The sequence below is a fragment of the Haliotis rufescens genome, unplaced genomic scaffold (genome assembly GCF_023055435.1).
Source record: "Haliotis rufescens isolate VD_foot unplaced genomic scaffold, xgHalRufe1.0.p SCAF_12, whole genome shotgun sequence".
Lineage (NCBI taxonomy): Eukaryota > Metazoa > Mollusca > Gastropoda > Lepetellida > Haliotidae > Haliotis > Haliotis rufescens.
Window position 1 is genome coordinate 7029198 of NW_025963802.1, and position 24934 is coordinate 7054131.

Sequence of the window (24934 nt, forward strand, 5' to 3'; positions counted from 1 at the left end):
TGCCAATAATAATGCTACTTGTATTCTTTGATTAAACGCTTTGATGGTGTAATTGATGGATTTACTAACTTAATTGGTTACTAATTCGTTTTCTTCTCATGAAGTGTAGGCATTATAATCAGGTATAATGTTAACTGACATTTCCGTTAATAATTCCAGCATTATTAGTGAAATGCCATACCTAAATGTACTTGGCATTACATATTTAGTATGAAGACAGTTGAACACAAATGTCAAAAATGTAATGTATTCTGTGATTTAGGCATCTTACAAACCAGGACTAGTAGTGTGGGCTATACATGGTGGAACACCAAAATGTTATGTTTCAAGTCTTCGGGGTTTATTTGTTGAACTTAAGGGTAGGCCAAGCAACCTCTCATCTCCGCCATTTGGTTAAATCGATTGTTGGAAGATCTTTGCAGGGTATCAAAGGATTGCTGTGAAATACAAAAATGTGTCACCCAGTTAAAATATTAACATTTCCGTCAGCATATTTCATATGATCTGGTTTGATATTCGTATCCGATATAACTGAATGAGCTTGAATATGTTACATTCAAAGTGTGTCACGAGGTGTAAATGGATCCAGGATACAATTCTGATTAATGTTCACTAAATGAAGTACGCCAGATATACCCTGTCGCATGTTAATATGAGGTCTCGCTGTGCGAGATAATTAATTACTGACGAACAAATGAGATGAATGTCTTCATTGCCTACCTTTCTTTTGAGTACACTGTAAAAGGATCTCTTTGGATGGACTTCACTCCTGAATTCCTACAAAGAATTTTGGCAAAGCGCATTCGTCGGATCTCAGACAGTTGTCCTGAAATAGAAAGCGCAATAAATATTTATATATACAATTACTTCTGACAGCAAGAGAGTATCTTTTTTCCAAACTATTGTCAGTGAAACACTAAAACATTTTGACATCTTGAATTAGAAATGCAATAAAATTCATATTATGATATAACATTCTCATCTTAAAGGCATATTAAGTTATCTCATAAGTACATAGTTTGACATCAACAAAATAGTTTAACAAAACATACAAGCACACAGGAACAGACTGGACGGTACCTAATGTAAAGCCCTTTCTTGGGTGGGATGTTTCGAACCAGAATGAGTCGCCATATTTCAGGTCATGGAACTGTTGACCAATCAGACAAGCGAGGAGAGGGCCCACTGCACCGCCATGCACGTGCTGTTCAGCTACTGCACCGGTGAAGACGTCGATGTCATCAGGGGATCTGAAGCAAGAATACATAAACGTAAGGAGATATTGAGAAATGTCAAATAAGGGTTAAAGTATCTTTATTTAATAAATTTGTTACAATAACTCTGTACACATATAAGAGTAAATTAAATTAGACAAACCTGTATACACTTTTCAAAGCAGCTCCTGCTTTACCAAATATACTGTCATCAAATGAAGTCACTTCCGATAGCTGACATGCCTTGCGGAAGCTGTTGTATGATGGCAGGCCGTGGTCACGACCTCTCTGAATGTTCAAGGACACGATGTCAAAGCCATTATTGCCCGACGTCTCAAACAAATGCTCAGTCATCCCACTGTTGATGAAGCGGTTAACTTCCTGATGTCTGTCCTTGAGGATAGCCTTCAGCACGGTGTCCAGATCTTTGATGACCTCAGAAGGTCGGAAGAAGAGCAGTTCTATGGGTACACGTCGATCTCCGAGGGTCAGGAAACGTGGAATGGTGGAGTGGCCGTATCTGAAGGCGGCGGTGGCGAAAACGTTGTAGATGGTGGGGTTTTGGGTGATGTTGTACCTGAAGCTGAAGCCAGGTGTCAGTCTGTACTTCATCATGGCCAAGGGCCCAACAATAATGGGCAGCCATTCGCGGTAGGTGACTTGTTGGATGATGGCTGACACGATCTTTCTGGCCTCCTCAAACAAGACATCATCAGGAGTGGTCGATGGCATGACTTGAGCAAGTTCTTTGACAAGACGATTGTGTTCTCGGACAAACACGGTGTGTAGCACGGCCAGACCAGGGAACACGTTCACACGGTCGTCACCTGATGATGGAGTTAGTTATAAAGAAGTTGTGACAGTGTTGTAAATTAACCATATCATTCGAAATTTACCCAATAGTCATGTGTGAAGTACAATATGAACAGATTCTGAAAAAAAGTACTACGGATACATTAATAAGTTGTATTTACCAGCTTCAAAACACCATTCGTTGGTATTGCTTGTTCGACAGTTGCCTTGGTTGGATTCTGGCAACAGGTTATCTCCCTTGATTTTCATGTAGGCTGAAAAGTTGAATGACGACATTAATTTGTTTATACCAATCACTCTCTGGGGTATTTTGTCAAATTTTAAAATATTTGTTTGATCATGAATTATTATTTAAAACAAAATATTGCCTGACTTACGTCCATTCCTGAGATGATTGATCTGATCCTGACTGAGGCCGTACACGTTAGAGGCGTCAACAAAGGACGTCAGTAGGTTCAACTGTTCTCGAGTATCTGGAAGTCACATGGTTTTTAATTAAATATGGATGTTATCATACAGTGTTGTTTATGGCTTTCGTTACTTAATAAGATGAGCATAAAATAATGACAGAACAATCCTACGTTGAGATGAGGCTACCTTCACAGCCTTGTATTTATATACTCACTCCTTCCAGGTGCTGGGGCTGATCTTTTGAACTCCATGCAGTTCTTTTGGAAATGTCCTTCATTTACTGGCATGGTGATTGGGAAACAAGGACCGCTGGAACAGTGAAATACCAAAAGAATTAACACGTTTCCTATTTCCAATCAACCATTGTTATCATAATGTTTATGATATGTTATGATACACAAACACATGCTTATAATGTAGTCGATATCTTATAGTAGACTTTTATAATCATGGAAAAGGTAGTCTCTCTTTCATCCTTATTATAATCATGTATACAATGTCACGTAATTTTAAAGTATATTATTTCTGATTCATTTATTTCAAATATCACGACTAGTTATTTCCATTAACACAAACAGAATGATTAAGTGTGGAAAATATAGAATGTTAATTGCTTACCCAGCTCGTACATCAGAATGCATCTCTCCAGGTGTGTGACCATCGCAACATTTAGATTGAACATCACCTTGAAGGAATATGAGGATTTGTTAAGTTAATACAAAGATTTAGATGCATATCGTAATTATTGAAATAGGTTCGAAAAATATGGATCACAAAAACAAATATATCACAGTTTGTCTGATTTCATCATCACACGTCTGGTCACTGTGATGGTCAGAGGGTATTGGCCATTTGGCACCTACCTGCATGGAGAGGAGTTCCGGTGAGATCGTGGTCCACAAACTGCCCCCACTGCATCACCATCACCGTGTGGTCGTCAGAAGGACTGTCAACTCCCGGATGGACGGCCACACTGATGGCGCGTGGACTGGGAAGGGGATAACCATCAACGCCTCTCATTCGGGGAACGAACTTGCCTGAAAAGTCAAACCTTTGCTTTTAAAGTTCACTAAAGTATGGTTAGTTGTGATATTGATGGGGCATAACTAAATGTCCCCATTAGAATACTTACAAGACTTGCTTCCAAACGGTCTGATTTATTTATGAAAATCGCCTTCGTTATAAGCATGAAATAATGATTTTTAAGTTCTAATATCAATGCGAAGAAAATCTGTTCTTTACCATCATCATATGCAGGATCAATAAATCTCTTGAATGGTTGGTTGGTTGAACCCCAGGTTGGCCAGCGAGCATTGTTGCAACTTCCGTCCATTGTCCGGTAGCGGGCGTCTTGTCTGCAGTCGATAGAGCGCCGTCTGTTAAAGTGAATGGTGTTATCACGTCTAATGATAATTGGTGTAGGTATCAACTATATTAAACTCTCAACCACAAACGAAGTGTCCATATATGAGAATTAGTACGAAACTGACCTGATGGTGTGTTTGTCTTGATACTTGGATGTGCTGATGTCTTCTATGGAAATCTGAGACGTCTCGGCGGCGTCAGCCAGTGTACAAACAACATACTTGTCTTTGTCATCACCTACGTCAAAGTAAAGGCATTAATACACTGCTTACTATCATGGGATAATTTCAGAGTACTTTAACTTCGAAAGTCTGATCAAAGGTCGCACCATCTGAACTGGATGATGTTCTATATTGAAAGGATGTTTGAGAACGCGTATCAGTATAATATTTGTTTTAAATAATCGGAATTTGTCATCTGTATGTCCCATATGCAATAAATCCTCTGAAACATATAAGTTTAAGTATGATCAGATTTGACAGTTAACCCAATAGACAAATCTTGGATTGTGATGCCGTCAATGTTGAATAATGAGACTTCTTACCATGCAGGAGTCTGAACAAGATGTCCATTATTCTGTTTTCTCTGTCCAGCGTTTGTCCATCAACTATTCCTTGGTGATCACCCCAGGTCGTTGGTGAAGTTTGTGTCGCACCAGCAACATCTAATAGGAAAATAAGTACAGAGTATAGAGAAATAGAGCTGTCACAGATTATGAATGCAATCACAAAAACTTTCATACTTCGCCACCCCATATTTTGTTCTATCGAGTGGCGTTAAACCGGGTTTTTGAATCCGTCTGGAAATATCAACACAAGTCATTGCATGTGCATCGTTCAGGGTATACCCAAACACATATTTATTCATCTTATCTCTCAATCTTAGAATTCAAGAGAATATCATTATCTCCAACAATCGTTTCTTCAAATGTGTACCCCGAAGTGTTACAATGTAACCGGTGTGAACTTACTGTTCGTTGATGACTCATCAGTGACATCGTCAAGGAATTTCGTGTTCATCTCATGATCCATTCCAACCAGATCTGATTGTATTGCCTTGACTGAAGGAAAGGTAGTTTAGTCAAACAACTAGTATCACAAAATATAATATCCGTACATTAAAACATTCAAACTATATTTAGTGACATTGATTTCATCAAAGGTCCTTCTCAACATTGAAGGACTAAGCATAATAGTAAGTAGAAAGTTGGCATTTTTAACACAGATATCTCATTATTTCAGCATATTACATGATGCCAGTTGCGTGAGTAACGCACAAGCAGATGAAACTAAAATAGTATTATTCAATCCTTCACTATAGCTTGTCAAGATTTGGTTCATAATTTTTAAAACACTATACTCACGTTGCTCAATGACGGAATCTATGTGGTTAACCTATAAGGGAATGAGTAAACATAGGTTAAATAATCGGTCTAGGGTAAAACAGATGTGATAATCTCAAACACCGTATGCCACCCGTTACTTTGAACATGATGAGAGAAAGAAGTTTCAGAACAATAAACCCAGAGTAAGTAATTACATGACATTTCTTATATATACTGATTTTCTACAGACATTCATGACTAGCCAGATAAATACCAATACTGATAATGAGAAGAAAAGATTAAAGAAGAAACAAAACACAACCTACCTCTGTGTCCGCCTCTACAGCAGTGACCACGGTCAACATACCAACAAACAACACAACTTTCATCGTTTCTGCTTCTGTCCAGTACAAAGTGGGAATGTCTGATACACCAAAGATGGGACCTTGTATTTATACTCATATTCCTGGATTAAATCAACACAGATCACCCTAGAATTCACACTCCCCTGCTGGGTATTATCCGACATATCTACATGGGGGAGCTAAACATCTTGGATTATGCGGAGGCAGGCTGATTATCCCGGAGCAGCGTCATCACCGCCATTGTTCTTGGTGTGGTGTATAAACATCAATAACGAGGCAGTTGGTAACTGTTTCCCACCAGGGGGTATTATCAGAGGGCATTGTTGAGATTATATATAATAGTAACATATTAATAATAACTGAAACGGGAGAAAATGTAAGTTTCTTGTTAATTGACTAAAAATACTAATAAAATCATTCATGTTTCGCACAATCTCTATGAACTTCTCCATAAAATATGTCACGCGACCCTTCGCTTGAGATATGTAGTTCTTTTAGCTTGAACATCACAAGAACCTTATCAGTGTATTCGCTTTAATGGTACTCATGTTTTTGTATTCGGTTTTGCTATTGTAATCGCTAAACTAATGTACTTTGAGAACATATATTCAGTACACCATCTCTCCCGAATTCATTTTTATTCGCAGTTAAGTAGTAGTAGTAGTAGTGGTAGAGGTAGTGGTAGTGGTAGTGGTAGTGGTAGTGGTAGTGGTAGTGGCAGTAGTAGTAGTAGTAGTAGTAGTAGTAACTTTCTAGAATTATAATTGAGATATGTATGTACCACATAAAATATACGACTGGACTTCGTGTTTATGAATAAGTGGAAAATTTGCAATTACATGTAATTGTCAGTTCCTATTAGCAATATCGATGATTGACAATTAGTTTAAAAAGTTGATCCTATATGTATTATTTCATTACATTGAGGGACTAGAAAATCCTCCAGACACAAAACGTAGTGACCACTTCAATGCATTTGTCTCCCAGTACTTGTCTGCAAAGCTTGTCAAGAACAACTCGTGATGAGAAGCGGATTACCAACGGCCTCATTATTATTATACCACTCTTTGAACAATTACAATTGATGACGACACGCCCAGATCAACACCATTCATTTATATAATCCCTGATTCGTGATGAAAGCAAGATGAAAGTCTATCATGCATTTTCATCAGCGTCAGTGGATTACGGGATAAACTGTTTTGTTTATTCAACAAATATGACTGTCTAAATATGTAAGAACCATGCCCGATCTATCCACTCTCATATGTCAAATATTAAGACAATCATTGCTTTTTAGAGCAACATACATGTGCATCTGTATCCATCAATAGCACGTTCAGTGCTCTAAATACATAGCTGTCAACCCCTGGATGTCTAAATGAGTGAGAAGCCAGGGTGCAGGGGCTGCAAGCCCCGCTGGGTCCAGGGCTAAACCCTGGTGGGGGGCGCAGGGGGGCGAAAACTGGTTTTGAATGATTTTAAGACCATTTTAATGGACTTAGAGAGCATGTATTCTGAAAAATTATATTTTTATCTACTTTTTATATGAATGCGTGAGAATTTCCCAACCTTGCGTGCGAGCGTGACATAGGTGATAAATGCGTGAGACTCACGCGAGATGCGTGAGAGTTGACAGGTATGTAAATATATTTGATGTATCTTTATAAAGATATACATGAATTTACTTGCTTTTATGTGCCCATATATGCCATTTTCGCTGGACAACACACCATCTATATTGACATTTTTAATATATACATGAATTAGTATATGCACATGATTACGGTATGTCGTGTGTCACAACAATAAACTATATTCTTATTGTATTAAAGAATCAGATCAACGGAAGAGCACCGACGCACTACCACTTCTCATCATGTTCATTGACAACTGGATAATGAATGATTATAGTCACATCATGTAATGTCCTGTGTGACATAATGATATCAATTGTGGTTATTTTCATTCAAAGGTGACTATATATCGAAGATTTGATGACAGAGAATTGCAATACCTATATAAAACACACAGAGGGACATGTTTATTCAGTAACAAAGGCCATTGACCCACAATAGAATAATACTAATATTTAAATATCCTACACACAAAGGTCTTAAATAAGTGTTTTCTCATTTCTCATTGTTAACGTTTTAGTTAAGAATAAACTCATGTTAAATATAACAAGTCTCTCTGATGAATTCATAAGGTGGATACATTTTTCAGTTATGAATACACAATGCCATTTATAAAGTGGTCAAATGTAACAAGACTCAACCACAAAAAATACGAGAATCTGTACTTTACTAAGAAAGTGTTATCCCAAATATGACATTTGTTACATTTTGCAATTGTTGGAAAATCTGTATAAAATGGATTTTCATGTACATATTGCTTTATGAGCTGAGAGTATCCTTCACATCCTCATCACATGGTATTCAGCTTCTAAAATCGTCTTATTTTTCTTCAAATCGAATTCGCAATATTTTTCATCATGAGGAACATTATCGTGTCTTCCAATCTCAACATATAATCCAAAATTATTACATCTAAATTTTGATACATGCCTCTTAATATAATGGGGTATGTTTATTGTTAGACATGATTCATTGTTATTATTTTCAGAGTAAAATAACAAAATGCAGCAAAGAGGGGTTTGGGTGATCCTGGCACAGTCAGGCTGGTTTGGCTCATCATCAGCTCAGGGCCCTCGCCCCCTCTACACGCAGCCCAGACAGTGAATGGGACTTCTCCCAGGAAGCGCTGCCTAGTCAAACTCACACAGAACCTTTCGGAGAATGTGAAGACTCCCCAACACTGCAGCCTTCTGCATTACCCAGATTGTCAGAAGGGCTGTATTCCAGGTAGCAAACCCGGGTACTCTCCCGATGTCAGTCAACAGACTGGGAGGTACCTAAACTAAGGCACCGAGAACAATGGGGAGTCGGACAAGTTGGTACTTGCGCGGCAAGCGTCACATTTCGAAAGCGAGATCCGTATATTTGCCATGTTTTTCCTCAATCTTTTCAATCACATTAGTGTCAAAGGGGACAGAAAATTCAATGATATAAATGATTTCATTGGTTTTATCAAAAAGGACAAGATCAGGTTTGTTGGCCTGGAAACGTCTAAGGCTGTAAGTGGGCCTTTTCCAAAGAATTTTGTATTTATCATTTTCTATGACGCCCTCTACATATTCTGGGTCGTACCATGGGTGGACCTCTATGTCAAAACCACAAGCATGGCGAAGACGGTAATAAAACGATCGAGCTACACCATCATGTCGTCGTTTAAGATACTGTGTTTGTGCCAAAATTGGGCATCCACTGACAATGTGTTGGACAGTCTCATTCAATTCATTACATAATGTACATTTCATATTTACATTTTGATGCAAAATCACACATTGACGGTTTCGAGTGGGAAGTGACAGCAAACAGAAAGCCTTCAGTTTCCTTTTTCAGGCCAGGCGACTTCATCCAAGCGAAGGACTCTGCAGGATTGCTGATCTTTATGCACACTGCACATAAACTCGATGCAGTGGTCGTTCAGAAAGCCTCTCCTTGAAAAACTGATTATGGGCCGACTTGATATGTCACTTCGCTTGGTTGACACTCATTTCTGCAGTGCAGAACCATCAACAAAATCAACATCGACATTGAGATTATGTCCTACATCCTTGGCTCGTTTTAGAAAACTGTGGAATGCCTTGTTTTCATCATGAGTCTTGACATGCTTCACAAGAGGATCATCAGACAAATAAATGTTTGCAAAAGTGCACAAAACAAATTCTATCATGAAGAGCCCCAACGTTAATCAAACTACGTCCTCACATAATGATTGGTAAATATAAGCGATTGAGGGAAGAACGAGGGTGGTGGGATCTATTGTCTGACATGATTCTTCGTGTGAGGGTGTCATTACCCCGACAACACCCTATTTCTTCTTTCATCCAATCAACAACACCAAAAGAATATGAAAGGACGGGTACAGCATAAGTATTTGTGGCTTTTACTTTATTGCGAGCTTTCAGCTCTTAACTCCAGATTTTCTAAAGTCTACATTTGTACTGTGCCCGAAGTTTTTCCTTGATATGGGCATTCTGGAGTTTGTCCCTAATCTGCATCCCTAAGTACGTGTAGGCCTGACCTTCCACGAGATGGTCAATAACTCCTCCTCCAAGTTAACTGACTGATCCTCCCTCTTGTACCTTGCCAGATGAAGAATATTGCATATGTTGAGTCCAAAGGACATGCCGATATCATTAGAAAAGGACTCGGCAAGGAGAATCTGGTTGTTGTTTTTATTGTGGATCCTCCATTAGCAATAAGTTCAATGTCATCCATGTAAAGGCGGTGAGTAAGGGGTATTGGGGATCTGTGCTGAGGAGGTCCAGGATGATAACCTTCCTCTTTGCTAAGCAAAAAGCTTAAAGGATTTAATGACAAACAGAAAAGCAAAGGACTGAAAGAATCGACCTGAAATATTCCTCGTCTAGTAGAAATAGGTTCAGAAGTCACCACCTGCCCATGCGAATACATCTCAAGTTGAGTTCCAGCAATTCATTAAAGACTTGAGTAAAACAAGTAGTCGCACGGGGAGGTCAATACATTTCAGTGACTTCAAAATCCATTCGTGAGGTACAGAATCATAAGCTTTTCTGTAGTCTATCCAACACATTGAGAGGTTACGGTGGTAAGTTTTTAGCCTCTTTAAGGATCAATTTCTGAACCAGCAATTGATCCTTACAACCCCAACATCCCTTTCTGGCTCCTTACTGCTCCATGTAGATAATGTCATTCGAAGCGCAGTACGATGACACGAGATCTGTAAGACACCCTGTAAATAGTTTGTACTGTGTGTTAAAACAAGTAATTGAGCGGAAGTTTTTAGGGTCAGTCAGATCACCTTTCTTTGGGAGAAGTATTGTTCGCCCTTTGCAGAACCAAGGCGGAACATCCCCTGCATCCACAAGAGAATTAAAACAGTGAAGTAATGGCGTTTGGACACAAGGGAACAGTTTCCAATACCGGTTTCGAATACCGTGATATGTATTGTTCATAGTAGTTCCACGTCGATGATGTTCCAAGGATGATATTAATTGTTGGAGAGCTTCGTTTAATTTCACATAAAACATATCAGCATTTCCCATGTTCTGCTGAATCCAGACTACACCAAATCCAAGGCGAAATACAATATTCTTAATTGAAGTAACCCATGTGTGTCTTCCAGCAGCATCAATAGATTTAAGCATAATGTAATGTATGGTAGTCTATTATTGTTGAGGTAAATTAATTTACTCCGGTATTTTATTGCTATTGTCATGTAAATAAATTGTCAACCAGTCTGCCACACTTTCCATGTTATTACCATGTTGTTAAAAGTATTCTTCTACAGAATAAAGTCTGCATATTTTCAATTGAATTGTAATATGAACTTCCCAAGATTTTAGAACCATAACACTATATTGGAACTATCATACCGTCAAATATTTTGAAGTTGTCTTCGTATCACAAATACCCATATTTCTTTTGATAATTATTGATGTTGATGAATGATTTCTTGCCCTGAGAAGTGAGGTAGCTAATGATTTTACTCCATGATAATTTGGGGGTAAAAACAATCCCTTAATATCTGTAAAAGTTAACAACCTCAAGACGTGTGCCTTTTATATTCATTGCTCACAGTTCCTTAAAACATTTAATTTAATTTGTAATTGTAAAGCAGTATCTGCATATAGAAAAGCCAAAGTTCTTGCAAAATCAGCCGCTATAAAGATGGCTTCCTCCCCATTCCTTTCCAGATCAGATATTAATTCATTTGTTAAGTTTACCAATAATGTGGGGCTTAAGAACCTTCCCTGACGGGTTCCTACGTCGCACTAAAGTAATCAGATAAACCGGTTGGAGTCCTTACACATGCTGATAGATTTGAATACACACATACAGGTAATTTGACTTTAAGACCTACTCTTCTGAAACTCTTTAATAAAACTTCATGATTAACTCTATCAAATGCCTTTGAAAAGTCAAAGAAGATGATGTAAAATCTAATCTAAAGTTTTGGCGAGATATTTTTGTATGCCAACATTATTACCCCTTACATATAGTTCAAATTTGTGGTACGTCGTCCTGTGTACAAAGCACAAGTCATAAATCAGGCGACGTTAAGCAGCGTTGGTCATGCGGAGTGAATGGGTGGATGATCGTGTTTGGCAGCTTGACTTGTGCGAGTTTCGGGGGCTTTGGTCCTGCCAAGCATTGAAACACATATTAAGAGACGGTAATGTGCACTTTCAGCAAGCTTCAATGGGTGGATTTGGCGCAATATACGTATACACATTAAGTATGCTATTACGTATTGTCCCGGGCTGTAACACCCATGCACGTATACAGTTCACATTGTCCTGAAAAGTGCACATGCTTCCATTGCTTTTATATGGTTGACATTGTCTCGAAAAGAGCTATTGGTAAGGCAGGACATACTCACCCTGAATGCGAACACCTGGTCTTATGATTGTATACTTGTAAGGGTGTACCTGTATGGAAGCACTCTCTTGGAGAATGAGAACTATTATGTACAATGGGACAATGTAAACTACATGCACGTATACCAAGCACTGTCTGGGACAATGTGAACTATTTGCGTGTGTGGGAAGCACTGGCGGTGGAAATGGGAAGTGGAATACATGTATAGGAAGCACTGGCTGGGACAATGTAGACTATATACATGTATCGGAAGTACTGTATGGGGCAGTGTGATCTATACACTTACAGGAAGCACTGCTCGGAACAATGACATGTGTATGGAACATGTATTGTCAGAAACAATATGTATCTAGAACCTGGATACTATGTCATGGTACCAAACATTAACACAAATGTGAAACGTATCAATGTGCCAATGAGCCTACCAAACGGTTGATGAGTGACATTAAACCAAGAAATTAAGAGACCATGAAACAGAAATGCAAAAGAGAAGGTGTTTATTACAAAATAAGTTGTAAAACAAACAAATACAATTCAATGTGATACATGTTAGAATACAAGTATTATTCAATATTGTTTCTATTAAACACGATATATGAATTTTCACACATAATGAGGGGCGGTCGGGTAGCCTAGCGGTTAAAGCGTTCGCTCGCTTCGATTCCCGACATGGGCACAATGTGTGAAGCCTATTTCTGGTGTCCCCTGCCGTGATATTGCTGGAATATTGCTAAAAGCGGCGTAAAACCATACTCACTCACTCACTCACACATGATCACATATATCAATAGTTGTTTTTAGCACAACATCAAAAAATATATTATACAATATCATACAATGACATGAAATGAAAAACATCTCTTTTATAGATCTGTGAAATAGTGCAAGTCATACATGAAGTATATGTTTATGCTCTTATGTGAATAAATTATACAATACCATAAACATATACTGCCAATATTAACCTAAGAAAAATTGGACATCATACAATGGCTACTTGTATACCATCATTAAATACTTTGATAGTGTCACTGATTTTATCTGATATTTCAGTTCATCATTTCAGCATTATTAGTGAAATGCTATACCTAAATGTACTTACATATTTAGTATCATGACAATTTAACAGAAATGTCAAAAATGTAATGTGTTCGGTGATTTATGGATCTTACAAATCAGGACCAGTAGTGTTGGCTATACATGTTGGAACACCTCATACGAAGAAAATATTATGTTAAAAGTTTTCGGAGCTTTTTGTCCAACCTAAGGGCAGGCCAAGAAACTTCTCATCTCCGCCATTTGGTTAAATCAATTGTTGGAAGATCGTTGCAGGATATCATAGGATTGCTGTAAAATACAAAAATGTATTATCCCATTAAAATATCAACATTTCCGTGAGCATACCTCATATGATCAGGTTTGCCATTCGTATCCTATATAACTGAATGAGCCTTAACATGTCATATTCAAAGTGTGGCACGTGCTGTACATGGATCCAGGATACAATTCTGATTACTGTACACTGATATACATTTTGACATATCACGTGACAACATGTAACGAAATACGCCAAATATACTCTGTTTCTTGTTTTAATGCATTCTGTCTGTATGAGATAATTAATTACTGATATATAATCGAGCTAGATGGCTTCATTGCCTACCTTTCGTTTGAGTACACTGTAAAAGGATCTCTTTGGATAAACTTCACTCCTGAATTCCTACAAAGAATTTTGGCAAAGCGCATTCGTCGGATCTCAGAAAGTTGTTCTAAAATAGAAAATGCCATTAATATTTATATGTACAATTACTATTGTCAGTGAATTTTGATGATTTGAATTAAAATTCACACAAACAATATTGTATAGCGTTTTTATCTTGAAGGCATGTTAATTATTTGATCAAATATTTTCTTGATGTCAAAATATGAACTTAACAAAACACACAAGCACGCAGAAATACAAACAGATTTGATCTATACCTGGTGTAAAGCCCTTTCTTGGGTGGGATGTTTCGAACCAGAATGAGTCGCCATATTTCAGGTCATGAAACTGTTGACCAATCAGACAAGCGAGGAGAGGGCCCACTGCGCCTCCATTCACGTGCTGTTCAGCTACTGCACCGGTGAAGACGTCGATGTCATCAGGGGAACTGAAGCAAGAATAAATACATGTAAGGAGATCTTGAGAAATGTCAGATAAGGGTTAAAGTATCTTTATTTTATAAATTTGTTTCACTAATTCTGTACACATATAAGAGTAAATTAAATTAGACAAACCTGTATAAACTTTTCAAAGCAGCTCCTGCTTTACCAAATATACTGTCATCAAATGAAGTCACTTTTGATAGCTGACATGCCTTGCGGAAGCTGTTGTATGATGGCAGGCCATGGTCACGACCTCTCTGAATGTTCAAGGACACGATGTCAAGGCCATTATTGCCCGACGTCTCAAACAAATGCTCAGTCATCCCACTGTTGATGAAGCGGTTGACCTCCTGATCTCTGTCCTTGAGGATGGCCTTCAGCACGGTGTCTAGATCTTTGATGACTTCAGAAGGTCTGTTGAAGAGTTCCTCTATTGGTACATGTCGATCTCCGAGGGTCAGGAAACGTGGAATGGTGGAGTGGCCGTATCTGAAGGCGGCGGTGGCAAAAACGTTGTAGATGGTGGGGTTTTGGGTGAAGTTGTACCTGAAGCTGAAGCCAGGTGTCAGTCTGTACTTCCTCATGGCCAAGGGCCCAACAATAATGGGCAGCCACTCGCGGTAGGTGACTTGTTGGATGATGGCTGACAAGATCTTTCTGGCCTCCTCAAACAAGACATCATCAGGAGTGGTCGATGGCATGACATCAGCAAGTTCTTTGACAAGACGATTGTGTTCTCGGACAAACACGGTGTGTAGCACGGCCAGACCAGGGAACACGTTCACACGGCCATCACCTGATGATGAGGTTAGTTATAGTTGACAATGTGGTGAAATAAATTATCCATATCATTCGAAATTGTACCATATAGTAATGTGTGAAGTACATTATGAACAGACTCTGAAAATATTACTACGAATACAGTAATAAGTTGTATTTACCAGCTTCAAAACACCATTCGTTGGTATTGCTTGTTCGACAGTTGCCTCGGTTGGATTCTGATAACAGGTTATCTCCCTTGGTTTTTATGTAGGCTGAAAAGTTGAATGACGACATTATTTTGTATTTACCAATTAGACTCTTAAGTATTCTGTTGAAATTTAACATATTTGTTTTATTTCGAATTATAATTCAATACAAAACTGTGTCTGACTTACGTCCTTTCCTGAGGTGATTGATTTGATTCTGACTGGGGCCGTACACGTTAGAGGCGTCCACGAACGCCGTCAGTAGGTTCAACTGTTCTCGGGTATCTGGAAGTGACATGGTTTTGAATTAAACATGGGTATATCATACAGTGTTGTTTGTGGTTTTCGTTTCTTAATAAGGTGTATTAGAAAGAGCAGATACATAATGACAGAACAATCCTATATTGAGATGAGGTACTCTACACAGCCTAGAACTCATATACTCACGCCTTCCAGGTGCTGGGGCTGATCTTTTGAACTCCATGCAGTTCTTTTGGAAATGTCCTTCATTTACTGGCATTGTGATTGGGAAACAAGGGCCGCTAGAACAGCGAAATAGCAAAAGAATTAACATGTTTTCTTGTCCCAATCAAACATTGTTATGATAATGTTTATGATATGATATAATACACAAACACATGCTTATGATGAAGTCGGAATCTTACAGTAGACTTTTATAATTATGGAAAGGGCTGTGTCCCTTTCATCCTTATTATAAGCATGTATACAATGTCGCGTAATTTCAAAGTCTATTGTTTATGATTCATTTATTTCAAATATGACGAATAGATATTTCCCCCAACTCAAACAAAATGTTTAAGCTTGGAAAATATAGAATGTTAATTGCTTACCCAGCTCGTACATCAGAATGCATCTCTCCAGGTGTGTGACCATCGCAACATTTAGATTGAACATCACCTCCAAAGAAGATGTAAAGTTAATACAAAGAATGAGATGAATGTCGTAATGATTAAAACATAATATGGATTACAAAAACAAATATGTCTGATTTTAAAATCACACTTCTGGTCACTTGATGGTCAGAGAGTATTAGCCACTTGGCACCTACCTGCATGGAGGGGAGTTCCGGTGAGGTCGTGGTCCACAAACTGGCCCCACTGCATCACCATCACCGTGTTGTCGTCAGAAGGACTGTCAACATCCGGATGTACGGCCACACTGACAGCGCGTGGACTGGGAAGTGGATTACCGTCAACGCCTCTCATTCGGGGAACGAACTTGCCTGGAAAGCCAAACCTATCCTTTTAAAGTTCACTAACGTATGGTTAGTTGTGATATTGATAAGGGGGCATAACTAAATGTCCCCATTGGAATAATTACAAGACTTTCTACCAAATGACTTTAAGTTCTGATATCAATATGATATCAGAAAAAAAACTGTTCTTTACCATCATCATATACAGGATCAATAAATCTCTGGAATGGTTGGTTAGTTGATCCCCAGGTTGGCCAGCGAGCATTGTTGCAACTTCCGTCCATTGTCCGGTAGCGGGCGTCTTGTTTGCAGTCGATAGAGCGCCGTCTGTAAAAGTGAATGATGTTATCAAGCCTTTAGTCCAATCATAATTGGTGTAAGTATCAACTACATTGAACTCTCACATACAAACGAAGGTGTCAATATATGTGAGAATTAGAACATAACTGACCTGATGGTGTGTTTGTCTTGATACTTGGATGTGCTGATGTCGTCTAAAGAGATCTGAGACGTCTCGGCGGCGTCAGCCAGTGTACAAACAACATACTTGTCTTCGCCATCACCTACGTCAAAGTAAAGGCATCAACACACTGCTTACTATCATGGGACAATTTCAGTGTCCTTTAACTTCGGAAGTCGCAACATCTGAACTAGTTGATGTTTTAAATTGTATAATGATGTTTTTATCAGCAAAATATTTGTTTTAGATAATCGGAATTAGTCATCGATATGTCGAATATGCAATAAATCCTCTGAAACGTATGAGTATAAGTATGATCAGATTTGTCAGATAGACAAATCATGGATAGTGATGCCGATAATGTAGGACAATGCAGGAGTCTGAACGTGATGTCCAGTAGTATGTTTTCTCTCATCTTCCCGAGGCAAGAGAGTTAACTGACTTTAAATGTCCAGTTTCCTCCCTTGCCGAACTAGGCTTGAATATCACTTGCCTTTGTTTCAAACAAAACGGTGGCGCCCAGTCAAGACGATCTGGTCGATAATCAAGATCTATATTGTGATAAAACGAGTCTTACATTGCGAAGTGCATCAAATCACGTGAGCACCTTGATTAAAAACATGAAAAGATTAAGAAAATATCTGTTGACAACGAGTTAGCTGTGCACATGCTTTGCAAATCCTGCAGTCGACCGAAATCTGCATGACACTCTACTAACCGGATTTCGATTTCGGTGCACTATTTTGATTGGACTATGCATAGACTCGTTAGTCCAGCCAAAATGTAACTCCATAATACCAGCCTAGTTCGGCAAGAGTGGAAACTTGACTTTTATTGACAACATTACTCTCTCCAACAAATGTGTACCCCGTCTCATCTCACTAAATATAATATCCGGACACTAAAGCATTCAAATTATATTAGTAAAATTGATATCACAAAATGTACGTTACTACATTGAATAACTAAGTACAATAGTAAGTAGAAAGGTTGTCATGTTTAGAACTGGTGTCTCTTTATTTTAGCATGTAACATGATGCCAGTTGCGTAAGTTATACCCAAGCAGAGGTGTATTATTCCATCCTTCACTATTGCTTGTCAAGATTTGTTTCACTATTTTTAAAACACTATACTCACGTTGCTTAATCACGGAATTGATGTTGTTAACCTAAAAAGAAATGAGTGAAAATAGGTTAAATTATCAGCCAAGGGTAAAACAGATGTGATAATTTCCAAAAGAGTAAGCTTCCTGTTGCTTTTTAAGACCTCCTCTGCGGTAGTCGCTACCGCACTCTAGTGGGCGGAGCTTATACGCGTGATCTGACAGGTCAATATGACGTCATGATGACACACGAATTTCATTGGTTAATGCGTAAACGGGAGACGTCATGTAAACACCCATCCACGTGGGCCGTTTGACAACAAGGACGTAACTTTTAATAGTAATAAATATCCATCAAACAATTCCAAGACTTTTCATCAAACACGTAGGTCTTTATTTTCAAAACCTACCTACCATGTCGTCTTCACATCTTCATTAAATGATACCGTGGAATGAAAACATTATATTATTTCACGTCGCAATGAAGATAAAAATATTTAAATACGGACAGCCTCATGTACTTCGAAACGATGTTCAGATAAATGTTTGTTCACATTACTACTGTTACGTGTGTGAAAATGGATTTCAAAATCATTTTCATCAAGCTTATTCAGGTCGCTGGCTACACAGATCATCCTCTCTTGTAAACTACTTCGGCATTAACACATGTTTTGTCTCGAAGCTCAAAGCAACAATGTTTCTCTCAGATACATTTTTTCTCCATCCATGACGAGCATCTGTCATAATGCCAATGCCTCAACAATCTTCCTGGTCAGTTGAATTCAACAACGTAATACACACGGCTATTTGCGGGCTATTTAAAGTCAAGGTGGGGCTTCAACATGATGAGAGAAAGCAGTTTTTTAGAAGCATAGGTCCATAGTAAGAAATTACATGATATTTCTTATATATACTGATTTTCTACAGACATTCATCAATCGCCAGTTAAATACTTACACTAATGATGAGAAGAAAAATGCAAAGAAAACGTAGAAGAAGTCAGTGAAACACATTTAGCTACATCTGTAAAATCATCGGATCTACTGATAGATAGTTACTGTTCCAAGTTAGAATGTTTTAGAGACATAGAGAATGTTTTGGGGCAGGCATTGCGGTCTTTTTTCGTGATTCGTTGAGTGTTAAACATAGAATAGATTTAGAATTACACAATTATGAAATAATGTGGTTCCAAATATATCTGCCTCAAAAGATTTTGTTATTGTGTGTTACTTATCGCCCGCCAAACATCCCTACATCATAATGGGATTATCTTGACAACTCAGTGGAAACAGCTCTGGACATTTCATCAAGTACAGCTCTAATTGGAGATCTTAACGACGATTGAATAACAATGTACACCACCTTCACGATATAATGGTGAGTAAAGATCTACGTAATCTCATTAAACACGCGTATTGCACAAACCTCTGCTACTCTGATTGACCCTATTGTTACAAGCCAGGACAGCGAAACTGTAGAAGCCGGCGTTTTAGACTTTAGCGTCGATATCAGTGACGACAAGTGGTTTTTTGTCACTCTATCCAATTGTGTCAACTTAACAAAGTCCTATGTAAGAGATGCTTTACTTTACAAGCAAGGTGATTATCAACGACTAAACCAGTTTATTGTTTCCACATATTGGAGGAGCAATCTACATCAGAGACAGACTCAGAAATACGATAAAATTATCCTGCAAACCAAATGACTTTCTAAGGTACAAAAAAACAAAACACTGTCAATAATCTCCGAAAACAAGCAAAAGAGGACTTTCATTGTAACTTAGATGTGGTTTTATCAACTGTATCAAAAGAAAATAACTCCAACTATTGGAAATTACTTAGATTATTCTGAAGGATTCTGGAACTACAACAATACCCACTTTGGTCACTGATGTTTCAAGTATGCCACCCGCTTTTTCAGATTCCAAAATAAACATTTCAGTTCAGTCACAAATATCAATAATTGTAACCATGTGTTACCTGATACTTATAACAAATGTGATGCTATCCATCAAGATTTTCATGTTGAACATAAAGAGATAATCGATTTGATAAAGTCACTTCCAGTAAACAAGGCTAGTCGTCCAGATAACATTAATCATCGCTTATTAAATCATATTGACCATGCAATAGCAAAATATTGTTCAATTTGTCTGTGCTTAAGCACGAATTTCCACACTTATGGAAATTGGCATATGTCATTCCTATATATAAGAAAGGGGATAAAACTTCACCTTACAATTATAGACCTGTATCACTACTATCATGTTTCAGTAAGATTCTTGAGCGACTCGTTTTCAAGAGGTTGTATAATCATCTTTTCGGTCATAACTTGCTGTGTAAATACCAATCAGGATTTGTACCAGGACACTCAACTACCTTTCAACTACATACATGAATAATTTTGCATGGATTTCTGTGACATTTCTAAAGCACTTGACTGAGTTTGGCAGAGGGGGTCAGTTTTTGACGTTACATTGTTATTTTTTAGTTATATTAATGACATATGCTATGAAATGAGAATAGTAAAAGGATGAACTAAAATTTCCTCCCGTCGCAGCCTATATCACGAAACTGGATGGCAGCCTTTAGCGTATAGAAGAAACGTCAACAAACTTGTAACTATGTATAAAACAATAAATAAGCAATGCCCTTCGTATAAAACTGATCTTATACCACCACCTGTGTTACAGAACGTCAATTATAATCTCAGAAACCGCCGTGATTATGTAGTACCATTTGCACGGATATCTACGTTTAAAAGGTCTTATGTTATAGATACATTAGGTCAATGGAATAATCTACCATCAGAAATAAGGGATAGTTCGTCAATATCTTCTGTCGCATCTGAGCAGCCTACATCACCACCTATGCACTATAATTGCGGTAAGAGATATACAAACATATTGCACACCTGATGGAGACACATTTGTAGCACACAAAATTCCGACCTGTTTCGTTTTATCTTATCTGATACTATTTACTGTAAATGCGGAGCTCCTTGTGAAAATACATTCCAGTTCTTCTTCGAATGTACCTTATATGATGATTTTAGGGAGACATTACTGACAGCTATCGATAATCTTGAAAGACAAAAAACTCTACATATTACTCTATTTGGTCACCCAAACCTAAATGGTTTCCTGAATACAAAATATTCTTGTCTGTACACAAATATATAGAAACGACTCACAGATTCAGTAGATAGCATGTTATTGTTTCCAAATTGTTAATCATTAGTATTGTTAAATCTATATGTAAAAACTAAAATATATAATATTTGCATATGAATGAGATGCACACTGTCTTCACTTTCCAGCACATTGTACATATCCTTTATATGAGCACTGAATCAATATTGCGCACAATGTTTTAACAATGTCAAGCTTCAATTGTAAATTGTGAAATACTAGTATTATGTTTAACTGCATATAGGGAGAATGCGGTAATAAGTGTTGCACTTGTGCCCAATCCCTTTGCCTTTTGGGACAATAAAATATCATGTTAATAATAAGAAGAAGAACAAAAAAACGGCCTACCTCTGTGTCCGCCTCGCCAGCAATGACCACGGTCAACATACACACAAACAACACAACTTTCATAGTTTCTGCTTCTGTCAAGGACAAAGTGGGAAAGTATGATACACCAAAGATGGGGCCTTGTATATATACTCATATTCCTGGATTAAGTCAACACAGATTACCCTAGAATTCGCTCTCGCCTGGTGGGCATAATCCGACATATCTACATGTTGGAGCTGAACATCTTGGATTATGTCGACGTAGGCTGATTATCCCGGAACAACAATAACGAGGCAGTTGGTAAACTGTTTCTCATCAGGGGGTATTATTGACATGTGTTGTTAAGATTATATATCATAGTAATATATGAATAATAACTGAAACGGGAGAAAGTGTATGGTTCTTGTTATTTGACTAAAATACCAATAAAATAATTCATATCTCGCACAATCTCTTATGAACTTCTCCACAAAATATGTCACGTGACCCTTCCCTTGAGATATGTAGTTCCTTTAGCTTGAATATCACAAGGAAACTGGAGAAAGTGTATGGTTCTTGTTAATTTGATTAAAATACCAATAAAATAATTCATATCTCACACAATCTCTTATGAACTTCTCCACAAAATATGTCACGTGACCCTTCCCTTCAGATATGTAGTTCCTTTAGCTTGAATATCACAAGGATCTAATTAGTATATTCACTTTAACTTGCTTTTGTAACTGTTATCGTTCTCATAATATACTTTGAGGACATATTTTCAATACACCATCTCTTTCTAATTCCGTAAGAGGCGACTAACAGGAACGTATGGTCAGGCTCACTGACTTAGTTCATGCATGTCATCGTTTCCCATTTGCGTAGGTCGATGATCATAATGTCAATCACTGGCTTGTCTGGTCTAGACTAAGTATTCAAGAAGTAGTAGTAGTAGTAGTAGTAGTAGTAGTAGTAGTAGTTGTGGTAGTAGTGGTTTGTTGTTTTAGTTTTAGTAGCGCTGTTGCAGTAGTGGTATCTAATATGTGTCTCAAGTATCACGTGCCTTTGTCATCTGCCAAAGTTTCGCTTTTCAGTACTCGATAAAACAAACTGACTGCTGCATGTATCAACGCTCACAACCAGTACAAACTTTCTACAATTATTATCGAGATATTTATGTACCACATAAAATGTACGACTCAAATTCGTGTTTATTAGTACCTGTACAATTAACAATTACATTCAATTGTCAGGTCCTGTTAACAAATGAACGATAATGGAAAAATAGTTTCAAAAGTTGACTCTATGTGTATTATTTCATTATATGCAGGGACTAGAAAATCCTCTAGACACAAAACGTAGCAACAACTGGAATGTGTGTGTCTCCCAGCACTTGTCTACAAAGCTTTCGAGAACAACTCGTGATGAGAAGCGGATTACCAACGGTCTCAGTATTATTATACCCCTCTTTGAACAATTACAATTGATGACGACACGCCCAGATCAACACCATTCATTGATATAATCCAGGAATTGTGGTGAAAACAAGATGTAAACTTATCACGGATTATCATCAGCGTCAGTGGATTACGGGATAATCTGTTTTTGTTTATATGGCAAACATGGTTGTCCAAATATGTAAGAACCATGCCCGATCTATCCACCCGCATATGTCAACTATTAATACAATCATTGCTTCGTTGAGTAACCTACATGTGCATCTGAATGCTTCTAAAGCACGTTCAGTGCGTTTAATGTATTTAATGTATCTTTTATCTTTTATGTTTGTTTCATATATATAAGCACTATCTGGGTGAAAAGACATATATGCATGTATAGGAAGTACTGTCGAGGATAATGTGTACTATCATTCGCGTATGGGAAACATGATCTGTGACAATATCAAGAATATAGATATAAAGGAAACACTTTCTGTGACAATGTAAACTACATTGTATATACACGTCTGTGCGACAATGTGAACTATCTGCATTTGTAGGAAGCACTGAAAGCGATAGTGGGAAGTATATACATGTACATTTATAGAAAGCACTGTCTGGAATAATGTGAACTATTTGCGTGTGTTGGAAGCACTGACGGCGAAATGGGAAGTGTAATACGTGTATAGGAAGCACTGTCTGGGACAACGTGAGCTATATACCTGTATCGGAAGTACTGTATGGGACAATGTGATCTATACACATACAGGAGGCACTGCTCGGAACAGTGAGATGTATATGAAACATGTATTGTTAGAAACAATATGTATCTAGAACCTTGACACTATGCCATGATACCAAACATTAACACAAATGTGAAACGTATCAATGTGCTAATCAGCCTACCAAACGATAGATGAATGCGCGAAACCAAGAAATTAAGAGATCATGAATCAGAAATACAAAAGAGAACGTGTTTATTAAAAAACGGTTGTAAAATTAACAAATACAATTGAATGTGATATATGATAGAATACAAGTATTGTTCAATATTGTTTCTATTGAACATCATTTATACATTTTCAAATGTTTAAGTTGGTTGGTTGGTTGGTTTGTTGTTTAACGCCGCAATCAGCAATATTACAGCAATATGAAGGCGGTCTGTAAATAATCGAGTCTGGACCAGACAATCCAGTGATTGATATCATGAGCATCGATCCACGCAATTGGGATCGATGACATGCATCAACCAAGTCAGTGAGCCTGACCACTCGATCCCGTTAGTCGCCTTTTACGACAAGCATAGTCACCTTTTTACGGCAAGCATGGGTTGCTGAAGACCTATTCTACCCCGGAATCTTCACGGGTCTAAATTTTTAAGCACGACATCAACAATATATATATACAATATCATACAATGACAAAGAATAAAATACACCTCCTTCATAGATCTATGAAATAGTGCAAGTCAAACATGTAGAATATGTTTATGCCCCTGACAAATATATTATACAATGCCATAAACATACACTGCCAATATTAATGCAACTTGTATACTGTGATTAAACGCTTTGATGATGTGACTGGTGGATTCACTCACTTAATTGGTTACCAATTTGTTTTGTTCTCATTAAGTGTAGGCATTATAATCAGGTATAATGTTAACTGACATTTCAGTTAATAATTCCAGCATTATTAGTGAAATGCCATACCCAAATGTTCTTGGCATTACATATTAACTATGAAGACAACTGAACAAAAATGTCAAAAATGTAATGTACTCTGTGATTTATGCATCTTACAAACCAGGACTAGTAGTGTGGGATATACGTGTTGGAACACCTCACACGCATAAAATCTTGTGTTTCAAGTAATCGGGTTCATTGTTGAACCTAAGGGCAGGCCAAGCAACTTCTCATCTCCGCCATTTGGTTAAATCGATTGTTGGAAGATCGTTGCAGGGTATCATGGGATTGCTGTAAAATACAAAAATTGTGTCATCCCATTAAGATAGCAACATTTCCGTGAGCATACTTCATGTGATCAGGTTTGACATTCGTATCCTATATAACTGAATGAGCCTGAATATGTTACATTCAAAGTGTGTCACGAGTTGTAAATGGAT

General features: G+C 37.8%; 2 protein-coding genes and 1 long non-coding RNA gene across 3 annotated transcripts in view; all 3 read right to left on the bottom strand.

The window, feature by feature from the left end:
- The window catches only part of LOC124141285 (peroxidase-like protein 3), a 42212-nt gene that overhangs the window by 14483 nt on the left and 2795 nt on the right, over nucleotides 1-24934 (bottom strand). The window lies entirely within an intron of this gene.
- Nucleotides 1985-2415, bottom strand: LOC124141287. Its single transcript, XR_007220105.1, has 3 exons — nucleotides 2405-2415; nucleotides 2189-2281; nucleotides 1985-2041 (listed from the first exon to the last, which is right to left on the bottom strand). It is a non-coding gene; the product is annotated as an uncharacterized LOC124141287 (long non-coding RNA).
- On the bottom strand, nucleotides 12461-21492 carry LOC124141286 (chorion peroxidase-like). The gene is made up of 13 exons (XM_046509259.2): nucleotides 21410-21492; nucleotides 17907-17937; nucleotides 16761-16872; nucleotides 16503-16636; nucleotides 16163-16336; nucleotides 15945-16011; nucleotides 15541-15635; nucleotides 15283-15378; nucleotides 15067-15159; nucleotides 14258-14921; nucleotides 13961-14130; nucleotides 13644-13749; nucleotides 12461-13327 (listed from the first exon to the last, which is right to left on the bottom strand). Exons 1-13 carry the CDS (start codon nucleotides 21470-21472, stop codon nucleotides 13267-13269), a joined length of 1866 nt encoding a protein of 621 aa, XP_046365215.2. The 5' UTR covers nucleotides 21473-21492; the 3' UTR covers nucleotides 12461-13266.

Excerpts from the sequence above, each read along its gene's own strand:
- LOC124141286 (XM_046509259.2), bottom strand. The coding sequence starts at position 21,472 with ATGAAAGTTGTGTTGTTTGTGTGTATGTTGACCGTGGTCATTGCTGGC. Across the intron at positions 17,938-21,409 it reads CTGGCGAGGCGGACACAGAG|GTTAACAACATCAATTCCGT; the intron begins GTAGGCCGTTTT and ends ATTTCTTTTTAG. Across the intron at positions 16,637-16,760 it reads CAAGACAAACACACCATCAG|ACGGCGCTCTATCGACTGCA; the intron begins GTCAGTTATGTT and ends TCACTTTTACAG.